Raw genomic sequence first — 26985 nt, 5'->3', positions numbered from 1 at the left:
ACGAGGGCTATCTGCGCTAGCCGTCCCTAATTTAACAGTGAAAGACCAGAGGGAAGGCAACTAGTCGTCACCCATCACCGCCAGCTCTTGGGCTACTCTTTTTAACAACGAATAATGGGATTGACTGTCACAAAATAAAGCCCCCACGCCTGAAAGGGCGAGCATGTTTTGTCGGACGGGGATTCAAACCTGCGACCTTCAGATTGCGAGTCAAGTGTCCTAACCACCAGGCCTTTCCGGGCTTCGCTAAAGACGCAACAAACAACTTTTGTGTGCTGTAGAGGTATTAAAATCGTTTTAGAAAGGACTGTTTTTAAATTGAGAATGTATTACAGCTGAAATTCTGTTGCTTGTTATTGTACTTATTAGATCTACATAATAATAAATCATAAAATTAAGTGAATAATTTCTGGTCAAATTTGGAGAGTTATTTTCACACTTAAACAAGTCTCAACATCTAGAACTTTCAAATAAAAGCACACTTAAAACAGTTTTCTGCTTTAATTAATAAAAATAATGCAATAAAGAAAATAAGTTGAATACAAATGTCTGGTAATAGCACTTATATAAAGTGCTTCCAGAAGTATTTAAAATTTATTTACTTATTTGCTGGGACATGAAATACTCTATAGTCCCGGGTTATTTTATGCTAAGGAGTTCACTGATACTAATACACTGTGCTTTAATTTGATAATATGACAGGATATTATTTAAATATTTTTAATTAATTTATTCTTACCGTTCTGTCTCCAAGATTTTTTACAACACAGTGAAGATAAACAGTTTGTCCTAATTGAGCTGTCACGTTTTTTGGGGTTCCCTTTTCATAAAAGTGAGGACGATAAGCTTCATTTACAGTTGTCAGTGGTTCCCCAGAAGTGGTCATTCTCCTCCATCTGTCAGTCTGTAACTGCCAGACTAAACTGTCTTCTGTTGTTTGTTCTGTTCGGAAGAAAATAGGCCAATCTGAGTTCATTCGAAGATTTATAGTACTTAAGTAGACCATTGCTCAACAATGAAATTTAATGCTTTGTGCAAAGCATGGCTAAGCTACTATCAAAACAATATAAAACACACATAATGTGTTTATATACTCTGCTATCTGATTTTATCTTATTTAATAACTAACTTACTCGAAACGTATGGTATTAATCATTAATGCAAAAACCTAACCTTTTTCACTTCAAAATATAACAGAGGTTCTTATACTGGGTTCGAAAAAATAAACACGCCTGGATGTATTTGTTTTGTCAGCGTATTTAAGAAAGGAATACAATGGATTAGTAAGATTAAATTTTGAACAGGTTAAGAGAATTATTAACTACTTTGAATTAATCACTCGAGTAAATAATGAATATTTAGCATATTGATATCTTCTATCATCAAGCATTTATTTAGCTTAATAGCTATACCGACAAATATATTCTATAGAAACATTTTTATTTCATATATTTATAAAATAACATACTAAACATCAATAAATCCAATATTTATGTATTTTTTAAATAATCTCATGTAAAACTAGCAATTCTAATTACACTATTAATAAATATATCTTTCTCACTTCCTTGTAAAATCTATATAAACACTTGAACAGTGTGAAAATCATCAATAAAATAAGTTAGGAGGTCAAAGTTAATTGTACTAGGTTCTCTTTATGTTTAGGTCAAATTATGTCTGTGATAGATAAAACTGAGCTTATACAAACTTCAAGACTGATAAAGTAATTTTGAACTTTTGATGCTGAAAATAACTTAATATGGCTAAATTATGTCCTTCCAAAAATTTAACAAATCTAAGAAAATTATTAATTTTGGAGAAGGTCTAAATAACAGTTATTTACAAATTAAGCACTTCTCGTTAAAAGCTGGAAGCCAGTGTGTTATTAACAGACTGAGAAAATATTTTGGCAAATTTCTTATGCCTTTTATTCAAAAAATTAAAAGTTTAATGAAGTGAAATATGAAAAAACTTTCTGATAGGTTTTTCTCCTGCTGCTTAACTTGTCTTTAGGCCACTCACCTTTGTACTATATTGTGTATTGTTGTCTTGGACACTCAGACGGCTTTTGCGTATGACACGCCGTCGCACTTAGTTTAATCACAGTGGTGTGTACAACATGTTGTATATTTCTTTTTGGATGATCCTTTCATCCAAGTTGATCCACATTACTTTGTTTTATACCATTAGGTTAGAAAATACCTCGGTACTGGAAATTTTAAAATCCCAATATTTATGATCTGAGTGCATGAATATTTTGCATTAGAAAAAGCTGATACATTTCAATTTTCGGCGGCATAATGTTATCTAAGAAATGTTAAAACATAGATTTGGCTTATGTTTTTCCATTGCGATTTTTTATCGGCTAGCGTTGTCACGTGATACGCCGATTTGCACATTCTCAATCTTTTTGATATATCATACTAATTTCTCTGGGAGATTTTACCGCCTCTGATATAACACACCCACGGTCTCATAGTGTGGAGAGACGCGAAGCACAGTGTCTCTGCTACACAGTCCGGCACGCTAACCACACCATGTTCGGCTCGTTCGAATGTGGGTCAAATATCTATATTTATGTTTCAGTTTGTCTGGTTTGTATTGTTTTCTGTGTGAGTCAAACAGATCTACAGTCATGGTTCTATAAATCACATCTGAGGAACTCTAATAACAGCTCACTTGACTATTTTAATTGAAGTTTAAATTGTCGTCGAAGCTCCTTAAGGCTTTCATACTTAATGATGAAGATTAATTTTAAAGTTATAAAACTGGTTTCGTGCACCCCATTTATTTTCGATAAAAATAATTAAATATTTTTTACGTTAAATAAAGTATCATAAATACTGGGAAATAAGATATGTTTCTGAATATGCATACGTGATATACAGTTGTGGAAATATATATTACATCACCCAATTTTTTTTCATACTTTCTTCGGAATCATCGTCTGTTTTGAGGCCCTGATGCATACAGGTGCGACGCCCAGTGGCACAGTGGTATGTCTGCGGACTTACAACGCTAGAAACCGGGTTTCGATACCCGTGGTGGGCAGAGCACAGATAGCCCTTGTGTAGCTTTGTGCATAATTAAAAAACAAACAAACAAACAAACAAGCATACAGGTGCAAATGTGTTTCATGGATGATGGAATATTGTCTAATTATTATATCAGAAGCTTAATAGGCTGCATGGATATTGCATTAGCCGTTTTTTGGCTATAAATAGAGGTTCTTACTGAGAGTCAATTTAGAAGCATATCTGCTACAATGTGTGTGTTTGTGATGGTATCATTGCCAAGGGTTGCAAGTTAACTCTGCGATAAAAAAAGCAGAAAATCTTTTTAGAGTAAAGAGGGACTCTCGACAAGGCAGACTGCTAGAAAAATTAAATTTAACCAATCTACAGCGAGCTGCTGGTTGCAGAGATATAGAGAGAGTGGCTGTGTGGAGCAGCGGAATGGTAGAAAGAAAGCTCCCACAGCAACTGACGATTGTGTTGTGAAATTTATGAGCCTGTACAATCGTCGGCTGTCGTCCAAAGATCTCAAAATAGTATGACAGGAAACTTCAGGGTTCACTGTTATCGCGCGCACCGTTCAGTTTCGCATGTGTTTAGCCAGTCACTCGACAATATGGCCAAGAAAGAAAACCACACACAACAAAATGAGAAAGATGAGGCTCAACTGAGACAAAGAGCATACTGGATGGACTGAAGAAACGTGGAGCAAGGTGATTTTTCTCAGACTAATCAAAGTTCAACCTGCACGGGTCTGATGGGAAGCACTTTGTACGATGTTGATGTGGAGAAGAGTTTCATCCAGCATGAGTGAATGCAACTTTGAAGCATCTGAAGGGTCAGGAGATATAGGAATGCATCAGTGGACAGAGTTTGGGATGCATGTATTTTGTGAAAGACACTATCAATGTCAACAAGTACAACGATATACTCGAGTCCCGGTTAAAACCAACAATTCGGGATAACTTCGGTGGAGCTGACCAGTACACATTCCAGGATGGCTTTACTTTATGCCACAAGGCTAAAGAGGTTAGTTATATTCATGCAATCGATGAAGTAGACGTAAAATAAAGAGGAAATTTCACTTTATGTGTATTGAAAAGACATCTTAGGTTATATTTCGTTGCTTCAGGTGAAGGACTATCTTCAAAGGAGAGGATCAAGACACTATGCTGGCCAGGGAATAGTTCAGATCTCAACGCTATCGGAAACTACTGGAAGTTAATGGGTAACAAAGAGAAGATACCAAGAAGCAGGAAGCCCTAACTTGCGTGTGGCATCATGAACTCATCTCTGCCTACATTCAGTCCCTAGTGCACTTTATGCAACAATGATTTCAAGCAGTTATCAAGGCCAGAGGGGGCACAACCAAATATTAAAAGAACAAACAGACTCTTTGACAAGTTTTTGTCAAGTACATCAGTGGTATTATCTTTAAATGTACGTTTTCTTACTCAGAGAACATTTTCGTATTTGCCGAGTATTTGTTGATCATCTGCTGTGATACGTTTGTCACGGTTGTTTTGTTAATAAAGATACACGCCTGCGTTTCGATGACTAGAATACGAGTCAGCATATTCCACGCAGTGTTTATAACCGTTTTACTCTAGTTCGAATATTTCTACAATGTACAATCTCGTAAAAAATTACGGGAACCAAGAAAAGTGCGAAAAAAGATTGGATGATGCAATAATTTTTCTACCACTTTATATGTATATGTACTAATAAGTTACATGCAGAAATTCACAGGAATAACGCGACACAAAACAATTTGTACATTTTGCCTTGAATGACAATTTACACATTTTTGTTCGGTTTTTAAACGTAGAGCAGTGAAGTCATTACTGAGTGCCCCCAACCTTTTATCCTATAGAGGAGGTGAAATTAAAAACATCCAAGGTCTAAAATCTTGATTTGTACGACCAATTAGGTGTTCTTGCCAAATTTTCATGTAACTCTGCGCATCCAATCCCATTCATCTCCCATTTATTGGCTCCAATAAGAACTTTCGAACAGCTAAATGTAGATTATTACTTTAAATGATCTTTTACATTTTAAGGTCAGTTTTCACGTAGACATTTGGACCCAAAAGCCTAAATTTACATTATTGTTTTTAATGACTTTATGGATGTAAATCTGTTCATTCAAGCCTGAGAGACAAAACATTCCCTTGATCCACAATTTTTAGATTTCTTCACGAATCTTTCGAAACATTCGTTTGTGCTCTGTAGGAGTCAAGAATTTACATGCAAACATTCACGCCTCTTTGTGAAAACATTTAGGAGTAGTTTAAATATCAAGCAAACATAGAAAAACAGATACATGTAAAGGCACAATTAACAATTACAACGTAAAAGGAATAGAAAACACACATGCTTTAAAAATTCAAACTATATGTTTAAAAAATGTATTTTTTCTTGCAAAGTCCATCATTGTAAAGTTTTAGAAATATTTCAATGTTCCTGAAAATATCCCAAAGAGATAATCATACAAAGTGTGCTTGTAATAAATATGTTTCTTGTTAATATACAGGCAAAAGCATTTACTTAAGGCTTATGATATGCGTTGTAACTATAGGCAAGGAATAATGTTTTATGGTAAACATATGCCTTCAGTGGGATTTTCTTCATATTTAACCCTTGCCAAATAAATAAAACAATGTAATTAGACGTTTTAGCTGGTACAAAAAGTTCATTATGCAAAGGTGCAAAACAAAATAAATGAACATTTCGTGTACTTTAACCAACACGTGTAGATTAACATGCCTTGTTAACAGTATGACTAAAAGTATCCCACTGGAATAATTAGTGTAAAGAAACATTTGCTTCCAGACATCTAATAACTATTAAGATGCATACACTTATCTTTTGTTCTTGTGTAAAGTCTCGTACGGTTTGACATTTATTTAGATATTACTGCATATAGCTCTAACAATTCATACTGGCATCCCCTTTGTTATCATGTGTCTGTTAAGCTCTAAATTATTACGGAATTTCCTATTTTATTTGGTGTTTTCTAATACAGAAGCTGCAAAAGCCATTTCTCATTCGATCGTGACGTTTCAATCCGTTTTGTGTCAAGCTGCCAATCTTTGGTCTTCTATAACAAGTTTGTTGTTTGGGTGAAACACGCCGTAACGTCAGGGTTAAGACATTCATGTGTCAAGTCAATCATGTGTGACGTCAAAGTCTAACAATGTTTAGTTCTTTAGTAAAGGCGATGCTACCAGAGTTCTTCAGAGGATAAATGAAGAGAAAAAATAATTCACAGAGTATTTTTCTATGAACTATTTCGATTATTTTCTTACAAAACTCTCTTCATACGATGTCACATTTTCTCAGCTTGAAACATTCAAGGAAATTATTGCTTTTTGGTAGTTCTATAAATAGTTATCTAAAAATATTTTGTGTTTTGCTATATCCTAAACGTTTTTACTGATTTTTACCTTCATTGTAAAGGCTTTTTTACCTGTTAATGTTGACTATAATGAATAAAAGGTACTCTCATGTTTTATATAAGTGAATATGAAAATAAATAAATTAAGTATATGAGTATTTGTAATAGCAAAATTTAGATCGTGTTCTTAACAGTTTGTTACTTCTTTACTGGTTCGATTTTTTTCGTTTCTGGATGATCACAAAACTACACAATGATCTAACAGTGCTGCGGCCATCGCGGGTATAGAAACCCGATTTTTAACGCTGGAAGCCTCCAGACTTGCCACTGAGTCATCTGTAGGATGTTCAGTTCGAATAATATAGTTTAATATCTTAGGTGTATAAGTAATCAGTTGCATTTCATTATGATTAAACATTATTTATAGGAGAGAGGCTCGATAGGGCATAGTGTTTACGGTGTTCTATTAGCAATCTGGGGTTGTGGAGTCTAATCCCGTTAGCAAAGAGAGTAGGTAAGAGTTAGTGATGTTGACTAGCTCCTTTTCTTCTTGTTTATCACTTGCAAGTTAGGGATGGCTAGCGCATGTATTCCTTGAGTAGTTTTCGCGAAATTCAACAAATAAACAATAGAGGGAATTATATTCATTTAGTCCTATAAAATTTAAAACATTAATACCTTCTAATGTAAATAAAAGTGGCTAATCTTAAACTAATAAAATAAACTATAAAGTTCAAGGGTGGCTGTTGAGAATACGGGGACATGTCATTATCTTTTGAGGACTAGTTGAAAGAATATTTGTATAGTTGTCTTCCTGAAATTGTTTATATAATATATTGAATCCAGTAGCTCAGCAGCATGTCTAAAGGCTTATAATGCTAAAAACCGGGTTTAGGTAATCGTTGTGGGCACCACACAAATAGCTCATTGAGCAACTTTGTGCTGAACAACAATGTAATGTCTTGTGTTTATAATTTGGAACCATTCAACGACTTATTGCATAAATTTATGATTATAATGACCTGTAAATATTTTCGATAGGGGGAGACATTTGGAGGTTTGAATTGTGTAATGAATTAATTAGGCTGAAGGAATTTTGTATCCTGCTTGTTTTTATAATATTTTGGCTTTATAGACATTAGCATGACCCGAGTAAAAGATTGGATATCAAAAGAAAATGGAGCTATAAGTTGATAAATCCTGAAAATACAAAGAAGTGGTTAAAGACTCTGAAAAAAAGAAAAATAACAAAGTGGTCGAAGTTTCGGTCAATCGGTGCGTTTGGCAGAAGCGTTGGACATAGAAATATTTTTCCATTAGAGCAATTTTAAATATTTTGTCTTGCATAAACACAAAACAGATGCGATCCAATTTTAAATGATAATAAACTCAGATTATTAAATTGTTATACTGTTGCTACTGTTTTCTCAGTGCAAAGCTACACAATAGACTATCTGCAATCTGTCCAGCTAGGTGAATCAAAGCACGGATTTTTTCGTTGTGATCCTCCTGATCCACGGAATAATTATATTTGTTATATATATTATTTATATATAACATATATATAATTATTATTCTATAATTGTTATAGAATAATAAATTCTAACTACTTTAACATCTATATCACTTTAATCTTTATGAGGATAGGATGAAGTTATATGGAAGTACAGAATACTGTATTTCGCCTTTTGTTGACCCTGTACTAAATATAACTTGGGTGTAATCTAAACTGGTCGTTTCGAGTTGTTTGACAGTTATTTTTACCAGGAAATTTAATTAAAAATTATTAAGAAAAATAGCTTTCCTTAAATCTAATAAAATATGAAGTAACATCTAATCCTTCACTTTCAACTGTATTATGTATTTCTTATGTCTTTTAGGAAAAACGAAACAATTATAGCTACTAGTCAGACATTGTGTATAATTTTGAAGTATCCAGATTGGTTATCAAATCACAAGCGCGCGTAAATAAATCAATATGTTCTAAATTCAAAACATATAAAAGAACTTCTAGTATTAAAATGCTTGTTAATAAGAACACTAAGTGTTGCAAAATAAAAAGTTAGCTATACTTTAAATTTGAAATGGCCTATAAAAATATTAACAAGTACGCTTTTAACAACTCGTCCTTAAAGGAACAAAATTATATAAAACCTGTCATTATAGACATGCTAAAAGGTATATTTAAGCAGCACAGTAGAGGATTTGAATCAAATCAAATCAATCAATCATTCAATTTATCTAACTATTTATCTCAGATATTTCTGACGTAAACTATTCAAACATTATAAAAACATCGTACTGCTGACAACTTTTACATGGATCACAAAATGTTTAAATAATACATTTTCTTTGAATCGCAGAATGTGATTATGAAAATGAACGAGGAGTTCATGTTAAAAACATTTTAAGGACGCTAGACTTGGGTGAATATTTTCTTTACTGAATGATTTCATGGAAGATTTTCATTGCTAATCACCAGATGATTTTACTCTTCGGAAGTGATGAGGAAAGATTAATTAAAATAAGGAACCTAGTCAAGCTTGATTGTTATTGATAGTAAAACTGTAGAATTCAGGAGTCTATAACATGTGGTGATGGAGGATAAATCGATATGTTAACATGATTTATAGCAGTGATTTAAGTTTGTACTGTACTAGAAAACGTACTTCAAGGAGAAAACATTTGCTTTTTGTCCAATCTTTATGAGCACTATAAATTTTGTTGATTAAATCATTACAAGGCACGTGTTGGGTGTTATATTTTATGAGCACGATAAAATCCACATTAGTAGGATATTAACAGGTAAATTGCTCTGTTAATTACGGCCTTGATGATCTCAGCTAAAATTATAGACCAGAAGGTTCACTTATGTTCTTGGTACGACGTCAAGAATAGCCTCCAGATGCAAAATATTTAGTATGGATATGCTATCATTCTCAAACTCCATAGAAATGGTAGCATCTCTGTTACAAGGCATTATATTTTATCATGTATGTACGATAACTACAATGCGAAATCCATTGGTACAGACATTACTTAAACCTAGAAATCAATTATGGTTTCCTTATGGTATAATGCAGAGAATACAAAATAAAATTATACAGTAAATATGCAAAATACTATTAGTTAAACAAATTACCAACCTTTAGAAATAAATATGAAATCATAAGATATATCTTAACTTTATTTTAAGATGCCAGCCATAATGAACAAAGAACTAGATTTTTGTAATACAAAAAACATCTACATTATAAGTTAATAAGTCAGAAATGACGTTTATAGCTTAGATATTAAAGAATGAATACACCCTTCTCAATTAGCTAAGACAAGCACGAAAATTTTTATTCCTGAAAGTAGTTCAAAAGGAGAGAATCCAAGTCAGTTACTTGGTTTTCTACGAACAAAAACCAAGATTTCATTAATGGAGGCAGTCACTAGGTCGTAGAATCACGTATCACTTGTTCAGATCACGGATCAAATTATGGCTGCCAAATAGATAAGTATATAATAGAATCCTGAAAAGACGTAAACCCAGTCGAATATAGGAGCTCGTTCTCCACCAATATTATCATATTATAACCGTCTAATAAAAGATAATTTGTTTATAAAGTGTTGGTTAGTTTTAAATGCTTTCTCCTCTTTACACTTAAGCGAACGTTAAAGGCAAATGACTATATTTTTGTCATATTGTAACAGATAGAATATTAATTTCTTCCTTAAAACTTTTAGTCATTATTTTCAACAACTTCCGTACATCTAATATAGGAAAAACTGTATATTAAGAAAATAAATTAACAAATGATTTCACATATTTCATATTTCTCCTGCAATAAGTACAGTTACAATTCCTTTCTTTTAAACTTACGCAATGAAAATTTTAATGACAGGATTTTAATGAGTCACTTCTGTTTCTTAACACTAAACATTGTGAGGCAAGGATGTTCTTTTTACTTTTAGCTTTATTCTAACAAACACGTCTTTTCTGTGTTGCGGTTTTTTTGTGTTAAGTTTTCCCGCATGTTCCTTAAGTATGTACTATATTACTATAGTATACGTGTATGCTATATTATTTCATTATTGCTATTTTCATTAACAATATTGGTTAGAATATTAAATTTATTTAGTTTTATCATTGTTAATTTTATCTTTTATTGTTATACTTTTACTATAAAGATTTTTAGCTTTATATATGTATTTAGGATTAACCTAAATCTCCTAATCTGGTCAAACCTCGCGAATATTATTGGGTTTACGACCGAAGCTATAGGGTATTGAACTGATGAAACAACGCATTCTAATATTTGCAAGTAAGAACGTAAGAAAATTATGTAGCTTGATCTGACCGGAGGTTAATATTAAGTAATACTGAGAAAGGAAAATAATGACATCAATAGTTTCTTCTGAACAAAATATGATACACTGAATATTGAATTCTTCAAATAAATTAGTTAAAATATGTTCATCGTATTAAGAACGAAAATCTAAAACAAGCTGTTCTTGTGTGTCGATACGTTTTTGTGCAAGGAACAGAAACACGTGTTTGCTTCTACTTATGAATTAAGGACATTATTTACTGCTTTGATAGTCTTAAAAGCTTTATATAGGACTTTGCTTTCACAAGGCATTAGTTACATGATTTTGTCATGTGGGGTTTTAAATCGGATGCCATGCCACTTTGACAATGTAACTGGGCTTGTTTGAAACCATGGTTTGTAGTTCTCAATCACAACATGTTGTAAGTGACATTGTATTGCTCGTGACCAAAGTATGAAGGCGGCATCAAACGTTTAGCTTTGAGATATGTTTGTGGTGAATGTTTCTGATAACGCATTCAATAGAGGTAACTCCCAGTGGTTCAGCGGCATGTCGCTCACATTCGGGTTTCGATACCTGTAGCGGGTACAGCATAGATAGCCTATTGTGTAGTTCTGTGCTTAACAAAAAACAAATAATAGAGGTAATTACGTTGAAAAAAGTTATGTTTTTAATCAAATTCAGTTAAGTTTCGATTCAACTTCTCCTTTTTGTTCTGTCGTTTTCCTGAAACTGTAGCATTAATCGAATTTAAGTTTAAAGAACTTACAAGTTTATGAAAAGGATAAGTAATTTGGGAATGAAACGCTAGTATCAGATTAAGAATAATGTATTCTTATTAGAACGTCGTTCTATCACAGCGAATTCTGAGGGAAAATGCGTTGTATTTAATAAATTTACGCCTTGTTTAATTTTGATCGGCTCTAATTATATGTTGTCTGTATATTCAAAATTTCAATCTCATTTTGTACTATGTCCTTTTCTAAATCTACAAAAAGAAAGTACTTTTGTCCTTGAACGAAAAACTGTAACAATAAATACGTTATTCTACAAATATCTTAAAATATATGTGCAACAATTATGGAAACAGTTAGGAGTAAATAAATGATAAATTGAATATATATATACAGATTAACATAGAGGGAAAAAAGCAAAAGGTTTTAAGATTTTCAACCCTGAAACTCCTCATCATCGCATCATTGTGGTCCCATTATCTATATTAAACTTAAATACCTTTGTGTCAAGCCTACAACTATAGCATTAAAATATATTAAAGCAAAGTTTCTGTTTAAATAATAAAACTTTGACTTGCGATTTTTTAATAAGATACATAATCTAAATTATTTTTCAGGCTATCTCTTTTAGCTGACTTTATAGTGCCTTTTATATCGGTAACTTCTAAGTGTTTTAATGAAATAATAAGATTCAAATGCATAGGCTGGTCTCACGCAGTTTTTGCAAATACTAAATACAAGTTAAACATGCCTTGAATGAATTTAAAGTTTTGCTGTTTTCCAAGTTTAGAATGATTTTTACTGACTGTTTAAAGTTATATGAGAATTAAGCGGAAAGAATATTATACTCTACTGTTTCTTATGCAGTTGCAGTGTATAATATGTTGTTATTGAACGGTATCAGGACGTTGTTTTGTCGTCTGGAAAAATGGTCATGTTAAAAAAAGTCATTTGCAAAATTCCCTGTATTTTGTACTGGATACAGTGATACAGATCGAGTGGAACATGAAATTCTTTCTGATCAGGGTGGAAAGCCTCTCTAAGTTTAAGAAGAGGGAGATTTTCTGATTTATTTTTGTTTGAATACCCAAAGAATCGAACAGCTGGAAAAGAACGTACTTAAGGTATGCTCATATTGTACGAGAAAATAAGGAAGGCACACAAATTATATATTTTATTTAAAACTATAGCCAAAATACATAGATAATAATTAACAATTAATGCAAAGCTCTTCCATAATGAGTAAGTTGCAAGATCCTTGCAAGTATATTAGAAATTTGAACGTTTATGCAGGAAACCAAGTCTTGGAAATGATTCTGATACTTTGACTAATTATGTATATTTGTGTATTATTATTATTATTACCGCTTTAAATATATATATATGAGGCATTTATTCTTCGAGACAATATCACGTATTCACTGGATAAATTGCGACTGCTTAGTTATGTAAATGGGAAGTATCTAGGAGATGACAAACAAATGAAATTTTTATCCTTAGGTTTCTTAAAAGGCTGCCTTATATCCGGAAACCAAATATTTCCCCATAGTGCGATTTCAAATCTTAGAATAGAGATAATAAAGTCTTGAATTTCTAGAAATGTCTGTGAAACTCCGATGTCCTATCAAATAATGACATATCTTTTATTTATATACGTATTTTGTGCATAACTACGAAACCATATTTTGTAGTTATTGAAGGTGCATGCGTTGGATTTAGAATTCATTGGAGAACTAGAAATTACAAAGCCATTGAAGGAACAAATACACCTTTCACCGTAGCCGTTGGTTTGGCTATCTTTATTAGTCAGATAATGACACTGTAGAACGTTAGGGTTATTAAAGAAGTTATTGTTTGGTGTTCTGATATAGGTCTGAATCAACTTAGGTCTGAATCAACTTAATATACCAGTTGTTGTCTGCTATAGATTGTCAGTATATAATGAAATGTAATACTTTGGTCCCACACTCGTAGAATTAATGACTCTTTAAGGTAAAAGAAATTGAGATTTTTTTCAGATTCATATAGTAATATATATATATTTAAGCGACTAAATCTGATCTGCATTGTAAAAGTTGAAGTCAAGAAAACAGAGATTTTCATACATTTATTTTACCTTAATTTTAAAATCATGAATGTGATTCCATTAATGTGTTTCTTTGTGATATGTTCAATTATAGAAAAACTTTTACTTGAACTTGTATAAGTATTTCTACTGTAATTTTAATGCAATTTTCTGAGCTTTTAATTTCTCATAAGAAATTTACGCTGTGCTAATAAGATATTCTACAGAAATAAAATATATTAAAAAAAGTTAGTTATTAATCCCGATTTCCAGATTCCTAATGATTACTGTTTGCTTGATATGCTAAAGAAAAGCGAGTGAAAGGCATACGAAAAAATATAGTTTTTTCCATTTTTTTAAATACTAAAATCGAAATTATTCTGGTACAAAAATAAAACATTAAAAATATGGATTGCAGCTCATTAGACAGATTGTTAGTTGAAAGTGAATCTACTATTCGTATCAGCATAAGAAATAATGAAGATGGTTTGCTAAAAATTGCTACTTTTACTTGGTAGGAGCGAAAGAATTGCTTTAACTTATGATTTATTAGAATTAATGAATACTTATACAAGAGTTTAAGAATTAGACAACTATAATCAAGTAGACAGCCGATCAGTATAGTATCTTCTAAATAATTTAATGTATAAGTTAAAACAATTATTTTTGAGATTAGGATCTGGTTTAATAGAACTACAAATATCATGCATATTAGTTTAGAAAATCTGAACTTACAGTAACAACATATCCTTAGAAAAGGTTGTGTTTCAGAAGAATAATGTGTAGAATTTGAAGATTTTCTATTCCAGTTTCTCTTAGGAGGCGATTTTAAAATTTTCTGGTTAATTAATTTAAGAAGCACGCAATTATTTGATGAACGGAATTTTTGTTCAGGATTCAAAGTCTCATTAATTTTTAACTTATATCTTGAAGACGTTTTGTAAAAGTTAGTATTTTAGTATATTGATAATTAAATGCCCTATAATCGGAGCAAATAATAATTGCAATCACTTATTTATTTATTCATACAAACGAGATTGCTTTTTAGAAGCTTATATTTTTTGAAATTAGATAACAAAGTACACGTGCATTTATGAACATAATATGGATTTTGGTTTTATTCGTTAAGTTTTCTCTCCCACATTATGAACCTCAAAGAATAGTCGCATTAAGGGGTTTAAGTTTGTAAACAGCAAAATACGTTCATGATTATGGAAAATAAAGTAGATCTACCAAAGCAAACAGGGAAATTAATCATTTTAACTTGAAAGGATACATTTTAGGAGCGAAGAAGTAATATACAAAAGAAACGTTTTATTTAAGCAAGTAAACAAAATAAACACAGTAAGAAATGCATAAAATGCTTAATATTTGGTTTAAGTTTCGTTATCTTCTGACTCCTATCACTTTTTGGCATGGCAATTACTGTATTATGTTGTTTTAAGGACTAGTAAACATTTTAATTCCAATAATATATATATATTTAAAAAGGGAGATTGAAAAGGTCAAGTTCAGAAAATTTTAATAAGAGAATTAGATAGTTTGCTGTAAAAAGGCTGTTATGTGTCAAAGAAAGTTTTAATAAATTCAAATGTTAATTAATGAGCAAAATAGCTAGTAAAAACAACGTATCGGATCTAAATAAATGATGTGTATATTTATTTAAGAGGTATAAATATATTGTGTCACTTATCTGCCCAAAGAAATAGACCGGAGAACAAGCGTATTGTTATCATTGAGTCAATTGAAGTGCAAGATCTTAATAATGGTACTTACCACTAAGAATCATTTTCAACTTAGTCAATAGCAATGTACGCCTATTTCCTGGTCAGTTATTTCAATCAAGAAAAATATGCGTCAAAACTTCTCAATATATCTTCATATTTGACATTTAAGTGCCAGAACACACATTTATCCCGTGACTAAATTCTAAAATCCTATCAATGAAACCAAAGCAAAATATATTACATTATGCCAAACTCTTTACTCCTGACATATCCAGTGTCAATCTTTCACCCAATTCCAGGGATCATGATGCCGGTTGGGATACGGTAGACGTAATAGTGATTTTGGTGTTATTTATATATATATCACCACTTTTCATGATCAACGGCTGTTACGGTGTGGATCAGAATGAATTGTAATTATTATTAATTTTATTTAAGTTATTTACCAATTAAAATTTTACGGTAAGAATTAATACCACAACATTATTTTTATTTTAACACCGATAATTTGTTTAGATTATATTTAATTTGCTTAGACCTCCTAATTACTTTACACTAAAAATATCATTATTTAATATGTTTTATTAAATAATCGTTTTATGCAATTTTGAACAATAAAGCTCGGTGCAAAAAAATTGTAATTTTAATAATTATAATTTCCTTATGTTTTTTATAAAACATGTGTTTAAATTACATTCCATGCTGGCCTTACTATGTTGGCATGATTTAGTTCTGTGTTCAAAGAGCATTCATTCTTCATCAATATTGACCCCAGTTTGACAAATTTGTGATAATGTTCTTTGCTCAGTATAACGGATGTTCAAAGTATAATACAATTATTATACTGACCATGTTGTATTAGTCTTATTTTGATATATCCACTGAAACATATTCTTCATTTCTAGTCAAAAAGTTATTTGAAAAAAACAATTATAATTTAGAGGATATGGAAAAACATATTTTTCTTCTGCCCAAAATTTTTTTCAGTGAATCTAGATACTTTATATCTTTAGATATGCTCTTAGATCCATGCCACTACGGCATTTTATCAGACTGACGAAATTGTTGGTGGTATAAGAAAATGTTCATATATAAAAACTGTAAGTGGAGTTTATACTACTACTGTAAGTTTTAGTTAACCTTTACTTATGCGAGTTGTGTAGATTGAAAGTAATTCATGACCTTGGTAAGTAAGGTGTAAAAAAGAGTAATTTGACAGTTTGGTATAGATTTACTGTATTATTATATTTGTTCTGACGCAAATGAACTTTAAATTACAACATAAAATTCTTATGTTGCAAATTACATTCGAGCAATTAATATGAAAATCTCTATTTTAGAACATTAAAGCTCTAAAACCAGAGAAGTTCTAAACATGCTTTTTTGTAGCTCTTGCGTCTCATAAAATATTACTTCAGATTGATATGATCTATTTTAAAAGTCTTTGAAAATGTTTTATCACTAAATACTGATTTTACTTTTAATTATCTAAACTTTATATAGATTTCCATTCACATTAAATATTAAAATAAATCATACAGATTCATTGGAAACATAATTCATATCGGTGTAGTAAAATATTTAATAAATTAAGACTCTTACATAATTATGAATTTTGATTTCACGAGTTACCTTCAGATGATTCTGAAGTTCCTTAATAAGGAACAAGGATTTACAGGCATAATAAAGTGTTTTATTTTTGGGGGAGCATGCCACATATTTCGACAAAGCATTGGTCTGTCTTCTTCAGTGAGAGTTTGAAAGCTATACTCATTCACCACAAAGGTCAAAGGTCATATATACTTTATAGAACTCACTGAAAGTGGAGCTTCACCTCTGTGTCTAAAATAAGCATTTTGGTAACTTTTAGGCTAAATGATATACGTTGATATAGTCATGTAGAGTTTTGTTGAATAATTAACGAGTTTATTCAATTCAATTTGTAATTAAAAAAGCCCTGAGAATTTCTTTCATATGTTCTCGCTATTGAGTAGATGATTTGAGAGACAGGTAAAAATAGGATAGGATAGGAGAATTTAACAATAAGAGGATAAATATGTATTAATTCTTGTATCCGTTTAGATTGTCATAGATATTTAGTTTCTTACACCAGACACATCTAATGAATATTTGTCTGTATTATGCTATAGGCAGCGTAATGTATATTGTATAATGGGTTAGGAGAATATTTGTTATCAAATTATATGATTCTACGAACATGAATCTGAGACACTGTTTTCTTACTCAACATTTGTACAATTATTTTCTCTCCACAACGATAAGAATTTCAGAGTTTTTTCTGCACGATGTACTTGTTTCTATATACAGTCTTGGCGAAACTTTTTGCATGTCTTGTAACAAATAAGATCATTATTATTAAGATAAAATACGAATACAGTTAGTGCTGCAAAACTGACAAATGCATGTTATATCAAACATTTACATATGTAATTTGTATAATGAGACAGGTTCTATGGGCATCATGAACGATTTATTAAAACATCAAACAATTTTATCAGACACCTATAGAAAAATATGTAATTCAGCATTTCAACTATTTACAACAAAACCTTATCAAAACATATATAATGGCAAAATATATCATCAAAGTATTATAAATAGCATTTGTAACCTTATATCCGTTCATATTAAACCTTCATTACTTGGTTGGCCCTCCTCGTACTCTAATAATCTATGCGATGAGGTTATTAATGTAATGGAGCGTGATTTCTTTCCAGTTTGTCATTAGAAGGCGCTGCAACTCAGCTACAGTAGCTGGATTAGGGTCGTGGTTAACAATTTTCCTGCTCAGTTTTTCCCAACAGCTCTAAATGGGATAACAATTTGGAGACTTGTCTGGCCATGGAAATCTTGTAACATCCTACTCGATATAATTGTGTACAATACGTGCACTGTGAGCAGCGGCAGTGTCATCTTGGAACCCAAACGTGTTGCCAAATCTTGCCCTAGCATATGGCAGAAATATCGTCTTCATGTAATGCCTTAGGAGGCGCCATTGACGTTTCCCTAGAGGGTATGAAGAACAGTTTTTCCACTATGGTGAATAGCTGCCCAAACATGTACCGCACCACCTTCTGTGTGTTCTCTGTGGGAAAGACAGTCTCCTCTCACCTGTTCTCCAGTCAAAAGGCGAAACGAATTTTACTATCAGCTTTAACAAGCTGAAAACAGGACTCATCTGAAAAGACGACATGTTGCCAGTGTTCTAATCGTAAGTTCTCACGCTGTATTGCCCAAGTAACACGGTGACGAGGATGAATTCTGCTTAATATCGGTTTGGAGATAGCCCTTCTTGCAAAATAACCTTGTTTGTTCAGTCTCCTATTCACTGTTCTTCTGGATACCCTGTAATTAATGTATTCATGCCATTTCTATCGTAAGGTGTAACAAGACTTCTTTAGACCTTGACGTGTTAACCTGATCAAAATTCAGTCATCTCGGGGAGTAGTTTTCTGGCGTCTACCAGTAGACTTTTGTGATTACGTTTCCTCTAGTCCGATGACGTTTCACGATTCTGGATACAGTACACTGTTTGCTTCATACCAATTCTGGACAGTCGAACAGTTTGACGCCCTATAACTTCTGGTACATGACGAGGCATGACTCTACACCAAGTACAGAGAAATTCTCTGAACAAAGCGTTGATCTGTTTCGAAAAAGATTATACTAAATCATGCCCTTTTATGCAAAACAAGTGTGTATGTATGTTTTGACGAACAAATGCTCAAAACAATGTATACAAACCAGAATAACAATTCGTACATGTTTGTCCGATCATGTATTACCTTCTCTGTTACTAATAGGGCATTTAGTTAATAACTACTCCATGGATGTAGACAATAGCATCAATTAGAACAATATGCAAATATTTTGGCCAAGGCTGTATTAATTGATGTGACAGTTTCATTATTTTAAGCATTATGTAAGGAATTTCATTTGTCGGCTTTTAAACCTTGAAATGATAGAATTATATAAGTACTTCCTCCTGATGAGACAACTTTCGTCAAGAAAGTAGTTTGAGTTTTCAGGTTTTATTACGTGTTATATGTATATCATAATTTTATAACTTTAAAACCCAGATGATTTCATATGTGAAAATACTGTCAAATAAAAGAGTTTCTAAATCCGAGTGATAATGTTGTAGAAAACTATAGAAAGATTCATCGAAACAATTTGTTTTAAGTTACTGAATTACTTGCTGCTTAAAGACCCTCAGATCACAGAGTATTTCCATCATCACATCATTTGAGTGAGTAAAGTCTTTCACGTGACTTAAGAGCCAGATTAATATATAAAATATGAATATCATTAGATTTCTTAAAATGGTACATAATCGGCTTAAACATTTCATTCTCTGAAGAAAAGAATGAACCGATAAAAAATTCGTTTCACCGATTAAAAGCATTGGAAGTGGACGGCTTGAATTCGACTGAAAGAAAGTAGCAATAACTCTTCTTATACTCTTTTCACCGACACTCTCATACAGTGTATTAAAGTTCGAGACTAAACAAAGAGAGAAAACATAGCAGTCGAATAAAAAGAAATAAAATAAGCAAAATTTAAAAAAGTATGGAATAAAAGAATCTAAAAAGTGAGCTGGGCTGTGAATATAATAAAAGGGATTGGTTTTGTTAAATTTGTTTCAATGGGACGATGAAATTGTTAATTTGATTATTAAATATCTTGACTGAAACTTCATTATTGAAAAAGTAGAAAAGTAAATCACATTGATAGTAAAAGCGAAAATATTGTTTTAGTCGGTTTTCAAACAGGATTTGTCCATGTTGATATTTGCCAGTTTTAAAACAGAAGAGATCTGACTTATTGTATATTGCATTGTTTATTAACATATCTGACTTATTGTATATTGCACTGTTTATTAACATATCTGACTTATTGTATATTGCACTGTTTATTAAAATATCTGGCTTATTGTATATTTCACTGTTTATTAACATATCTGGCTTATTGTATATTGCACTGTTTATTAACATATCTGACTTATTGTATATTGCACTGTTTATTAACATAGATATGTATATAATTGCTGAATTGATTTATTAAAAATAATTATTTCTATACGTAAATTAATACTGATGATATTGATATATTATGTCTAACAACTCTGCTTGAAATAATTATATTCTTTGTTGTATCGATTATTTTATAAGTTGAATTGGAGTTGATCTAGTGAGACGTTGTAGGTTGATGTTTTGTCACGTAGCAGATCCTTTACTTTCTTTCTTAGACGACTAATAATTCATGCACCAAATATAATGATTTAAAGCAATTTCGACTGCTTATTACAATCGTTAAACTTCGAGATGTTACACTACTTTTTTCTAAAGTTTTTAAGTATTTGAAGGTGTCGATAAAAGTATATGCTTGTTCTGTAACGGGTAAAGACAAATTGTGTCCAACATAGTGAATCGCAAATAATTTTACAGGCACGAGTGAAATCAAGAAGAACAAATACTTATTCAGAAATGTTCTAAGTGAAATATAAATGATCTTTCATTGAATCTCTACGTGTTTAGGAAGACAGAAAAGCTCGTATTATTATAATGGCTTGGTAAAACTATATATTGTAAGCAAAGCGACATACCTAACTGTTTTAGTTGATAACACAGGCCTGCGATTTTATACTTCATAAAAGATGTTTTGGTTTTAATAACGGATTTTCCATAATTCAGCTACGCAGATTTCGAAAATAACATTTATTTTTTTTCTATCACGTAAGTATTTTTATACAAATCGGGAAGAAAAAAAACTCTTACTTAAATCAAATTATTATTTCGTTTGCCACAATAAACATTTTTATTATTGTGTTTCTTATGTTTGGGTTCTAGAACGATCGATAAGGCTCTCATGTCGCGATTGGTCTAGAGAAATCTATACCCAGCAGTTGTCAACATTTTAAGCACAACAAAATGTGACCCGATTTCAACAAAAATGATTCATTTATGTAAAAGTACATATGACGCTTTGTGAAAAATCTGTACGTGATGGAGAAAAATTGATATCATTTTCGGATTCAGCGTACAGAAATTACTGTAGAACATGTAAAAGTATCAAGACAATAAAACCATTGCAGGCTGATGTAATCAATGTTGTGGATAAAGTATAGTACTATCTGTTTCATACACATGAAAAATAACATATCTGAGTGAAAGGACATAACACCTGTAAATGAAATATGAAATGTGTGTAAAATAGAGATCAAGTTAGTTAAACAAAATTGACTTATATAAACACTGTATGCTGAGAATGGAAAGCAAAGCAGTAAATCGAAATGCGAAGTTGAAACATCTGATCTCTCTTACTGCATCTTTTACCCTTTAAAGTAAATAGACAAACACGGAGCAACATAAAGCTTTGCCATGAATGCGTTATTTACTTCATTTCGTAAATTCTAGTGCTCGGTTAAGCCTACATGTTTAAGCCTATTTAATAATTTATTATCGAGTAAGTATGCAGTTGAGGTATATTCAAATAAGTTTAGAACATTAATTATTCTGGAAATAAGAAAAGAGTCTGCGATTTAAGAAACATGTCTAAATTAAGCATAACTATGCTGACAGTAGAAAAATTTACAGTTACAATCCAGTTGTATTAGTGTTAATTTCTTGTGTACTGCTTCTACAATGTTCCAGTTAATAGTTCTTCGCATGGCCTCGCGGTTAGGGCGCTCGACTCGCAGCCGGCGAGTCGTGGGATCAAATCCTGTTATTAAAAATGTGTTCCCTTTCAGCCGCGAGGCTTTATAATATGCTGTTCAAATTGTTGTGAAAGAGTAACTCAAGAGTTAATGGTGTTGACTGTTTTCCCTCTAGTCTATAATTTCAAATTAGGATCGGCCAGCGCAAATAGTCTTGGAGCTGCTCTGCGTGAAAATCAGGTAACAAACAAGCATTTAATCTTGTTGATTAGAATTCAAGTTTAAAATATACCAAGAGGTAAGTTAAACTTAGAGAGATGCAAGACGTTATATAGAGGAAAACATCGAAGTATTGGATATATATATATATTTACACATGTGTCTGTGTGTGATAATACATTATTTTTTCTGTTGCAGACTCAAATAACTTTGTTCAATTAATAAAGCAAAATAATTTATTGAAAAAATACTTTCCCACTAGATTTTCTAAACTTAGTTGAACACGAAGAACGATTTACGATTTATAATCAACAACTAAACTGGGCCGGCATGGCCAGGTGGTTACGGCACTCGACTCGCAATCAGAGGGTCGCGGGTTCGAATCTCTGTCACACCAAACATGCTCGCCCTTTCAGCCGTGGTGGTGTTATAATGTGATGGTCAATCCCACTATTCGTTGGTAAAAGAGTAGCCCAAGAGTTGGCGGTGGGTGGTGATGACTAGTTGCCTTCCCTCTAGTCTTACACTGCTAAATTAGGGACGGCTAGCGCAGATAGCCCTCGTGTAGCTTTGCGCGAAATTAAAAACCAAAAACAAACTACTACGCACCAGTCTAGCACCTCGAGGCTACTTAAGTAATTTTGATACCTCTGATCTGCTTACATGTGATATTGGAAGTCGACATTCACGTACAATGAGGTGCTTGCAGATAGTTTATTCAAATTTGAGGTTTAAGCATGATTTCATCGTCTTCAGAGATACTTGTTACAATAGAAAGTAGAATGTCAGATGATGGTATCTAATCATGGCGGACACAGCATGGGACTTGGACCATCTTTATTATAAAATGCGATTAACCCTAACTTTACCACATACACATATATCTTGAACAATTTATCAGGACACTAATATATATATTTTGCATATGAGTGCTACATGCGACGTTAATAAAACAATAGATTTAATGTACTTGACCCAACTCCACCCCACCCCCCCAAAGTTACAGTTTTAAATACTATAGAAACGGTGCCTTACAAGTGATTATTGTCACACCAAATGTTAAACAGGGTGGCTCAAATCCCAGAAATAATGAAACTGGGCCTATATATTTACTAAGTTTTGTAAAACTCTTTGAAACTGTACGTATGGAGATGAGGCTTGACAACTTACAATAAGAGATCCCTTACGAGTATACAGTGAACTTTGAGTTTGAAACATTGTACGTATGGAGGTGAGAATATTAATTAGAGAAAGAAAATCTTTCAGGTGACTTTAATGAATAATCAAAGTTATAGTACAAAAGAAAAACAAGGACAATATTCACGTACGTTTATATACATATAAATCAGGTAAAAACAGATAGAATCAAAATGTTAGCCACAAAGTTGTTATTCGAAAGTTTCTGATGAGATGCCCCCCTATAGCACAGCGGTATGTCTGCGGACTTACAACGCTAGAAACCGGGTTTCGATACCCGTGGTGGGCAGAGCACAGATAGCCCATTGTGTAGCTTTGTGCTCAACTTCAAACAAACAAACTGATGAGATAAACAACCAATCTGGCTTGACAACTTACAATAAGAGATCCCTTACGAGTATACAGTGAACTTTGAGTTTGAAACATTGTACGTACGAAAAAATATAAATACAGTACTAATATAAAAGTTCAGGAAAAAAAAATCAGGGAATTTGTCCAAAGAGCAAGGAAAGGTACCAACGTTAAAATTAGTATGCAGGTGAATGAACAGTCTGGTTTATGAAAAGCCAAACGGTCTTGTTTTTAGATAGGTGACTCAGTTTAAAATGAGAGAATAAAAGCGATGTGGCTTTTTAAAATCCTCTTAACATTTACAGGAGGTGATGGAGTGATAGAGACTGCAAAACGCATAATGTGAAACTGAAAATTTTGTATGTATCTCCCCATGGACCCAATGAACCTCCGTACCAATTTGGGTGAAAATCCATCCAAACCCCGCGAAATAGTTACTTGAACAGACAACAGACAGTACTATTATATGGATATATACTAGACTTGTCTTTAGTACAAAGCCACCTAATGCGCTACCTGCGCTGTGTTTGTCGCAGGGATCGAACCCTGAAGTTTAGCATCATAAATCATAAATTTTGCCGCTGATCCACAGAATGGCACATTTTTAGTACACCAAATGTTAACTGAAGCTCATATACCAAGAAAAAAGACTCAAATTAACAACGTTTTTTTTCTATCCTTATTATATTTCCTTCATAAAAGCTCACTTCAGTTTTGTTTTTGTTAATATTCATAGCGATTTATATGAGCGAGAATTGACACACTGCTGTTTTCACTGTTTTATGTAGCTGTTTTTATTTTAAATAAAGTGTTTTGGCAGTAGAACAAACCGTTTCTCAATTTTTAACTCTTACAGGGTTCCAGTAAAAAATATAACTACTTTCGAGGTACGAATGCATAAAAAATATAGTTTGAAAATATTTATTAAAATACATATATAAATTTAGAGCCAAAATAGTTGAAGTTCTCAAGTTCGAAATTCTTAAGTAAAATGAATAACTATTTTAATAAATGAAAAATTAAAGATCTTACACTTAAAAAAAAATTAGGGTTTTTCCATTTAACTATCTATCTGTGTTTCTGTCTATCTATCTATCACTGTTGTACGTAAAGCGTAAACATGATAAACATAAAACTAAAATAACCAAACAAATATTGAACATCGAAACAATGTAAACTGAAAATGTGCGCATGTGAGATGTTAGTCAGTGAAATGATGATGCAATTTCCATCACTGGTCCTGGGATTCCCAAGGTGTAACTAGTCGCCACCTAGTGAGGAAAAAAAACATGAGGGTGATTCATACAAACTATGACAATTTTAAATACACAAATAAGGCTATTCAAAAGCAGACATAAAAACAAAATTACTTAAAGGCAAAAAAAAAAAAGGCGATGGTGCAATGTTACGACCCACATTTCTTCTTAACTGAAATAAACTATCCAAATTTCTGCAAAGTGTCCGCCTTAGCAAGTTATACTTTACACAGGGCCCCTAGAGTTTTCGTTGACATTAACATACTTGGTTCTTAATAACAGCTAAACAAAGCTATGACGAAGTTTATATAGTTCGTTGCGTCTGGTAGTGGGATTGTGGTAGAATTTTAATAGGAAGAAGTGTTAATAGAGTTTTGATAGCAAAGGATTGTGGTAGAGTTTTAATAGGAAGAAGTGTTAATAGAGTTTTGATAGCAAAGGATTGTGGTAGAGTTTTGGTAGCAAGAAGTGTTAATAGAGTTTTGATAGCAAAGGATTGTGGTAGAGTTTTAATAGGAAGAAGTGTTAATAGAGTTTTGATAGCAAAGGATTGTGGTAAAGTTTTGGTAGCAAGGGGTGGTGGTGATAGAGTTTTGTAAGCAAGATGTGGTGATAGAGTTTTGGTAGCAAGGAGTGGTGATAGAGTTTTGATAGCAAAGGATTATGGTAGCAAGGGATCGTGGTAGAGTTTTGGTAGCAAGGAGTTATGATAGAGTACTGGTACTAAGGGATTGTGGTAGGGTTTTAGTTAAAATTAAAATTTTATAAAAAAAACAAAAACACACGACATAAAACAAGGATACGAATGGACATCATGATGAATATTTATCAGTTGTAAACATATTACAGGAAAACATTATCGAATCTGTAGCACACGTGACTGTGTCATCGACGTAGATAACCTTCGCTTGTCATAGGGTCATCGAAGTTTGGTTAACTCATTCTTCACGACCCTAAAGGTTAAACAGTGTTTTAAAGAACAAAACTGGAGGTTGGCCACGTAGTTTTTGGATTCATTATCATTCAACAACAAGGTAAGGTTCCGCAGCATGCCATCCAGTTATTGCTGCACCCAGAGCAAAGCCGCTATTGACGCAACTAAAGAGCCTGACGCAGGCGCACTGTAAGCAACGGTCTTTCCTTGCCGCAGCATCTTCTTCGAACCCAAAGCCAATGTAAATACGACGTCACTTAGACGATACACAATTTTGAATTCGAGGACCCCTTAATTTAAAAGTAAGCTAATTGAGACTCTGGGGCTACACTGAGGATATCTTAATGTCTATGTTATGAAGACTGCTCCGTGTTCCTGCAGACGGGAAGCTCACGGGAAGTTTTCCTGCCGACGTCCCTTTGGTTGTCATCAAAATGAACTAGCGGGAACACAATACTCCTGTAAGTTCTCTTAAGTCCTGGCGAAATATATTGTAACTGATTAATGAGCGTTAGTGAATCTCCTTATGAGAATAACTATATAACAAGACACTAAAATCTAACTGAGAGCTAATAAAATGAATACATTTGTAAAATCAGTAGTGTGAATACTATGTTTGAACTAATGTTCAGCCATTAATTAAACGACGTGCATACAAATAGTATATACTGTTTAATTAAGCTGTTATTCAATAGCACGTAGAAAAATTATAAAATGTGTTTAACGAGCATCGATCGACAAGAATAAAATTTAGTAATATATTTTAAACAGCAGCTGTCAGTCAGTAATGTCATGAAAAACCACTGTTCAAGCCAGCATAGATGACTGAATCAGTACTACACATTTAAGTTATGTAGTAAGTAAAGCTGTGGCAAAACAACACGAGTACAGAATGTAAGGTTTTGTTGGTATAATATCTACTGTTGTTTCAGCTGTAACTAAACAACAAGAGAACAGAATGTAAGGTTTTGTTGGTATAATATCTACTGTTGTTTCAGCTGTAACTAAACAACAAGAGAACAGAATGTAAGGTTTTGTTGGTATAATATCTACTGTTGTTTCAGCTGTAACTAAACAACACGATTACATAAAGTTT

General features: G+C 32.4%; 1 protein-coding gene across 2 annotated transcripts in view; it reads right to left on the bottom strand.

The window, feature by feature from the left end:
• LOC106457669 (kin of IRRE-like protein 1) overlaps positions 1-26985 on the bottom strand; it is a 110263-nt gene that overhangs the window by 54067 nt on the left and 29211 nt on the right. Inside the window, exons 1-2 of one of the 2 annotated variants that reach the window (XM_022383673.1) lie at positions 2023-2072; positions 740-942 (exon numbers count right to left, since the gene is read on the bottom strand). In XM_022383673.1, the coding sequence (XP_022239381.1) occupies positions 740-886 (147 nt within the window). In that variant the 5' untranslated portion in view covers positions 887-942; positions 2023-2072. Of the gene's footprint in view, positions 1-739; positions 943-2022; positions 2073-26985 lie in introns of those variants that run through there. The other variant, XM_013917108.2, reaches the window with a different exon arrangement.

This window comes from Limulus polyphemus, unplaced genomic scaffold (assembly GCF_000517525.1).
Source record: "Limulus polyphemus unplaced genomic scaffold, Limulus_polyphemus-2.1.2 Scaffold359, whole genome shotgun sequence".
Taxonomy (NCBI): domain Eukaryota; kingdom Metazoa; phylum Arthropoda; class Merostomata; order Xiphosura; family Limulidae; genus Limulus; species Limulus polyphemus.
Note: the sequence above shows the minus strand (reverse complement) of the source record. Positions and strands in the feature narration are given on the sequence as shown.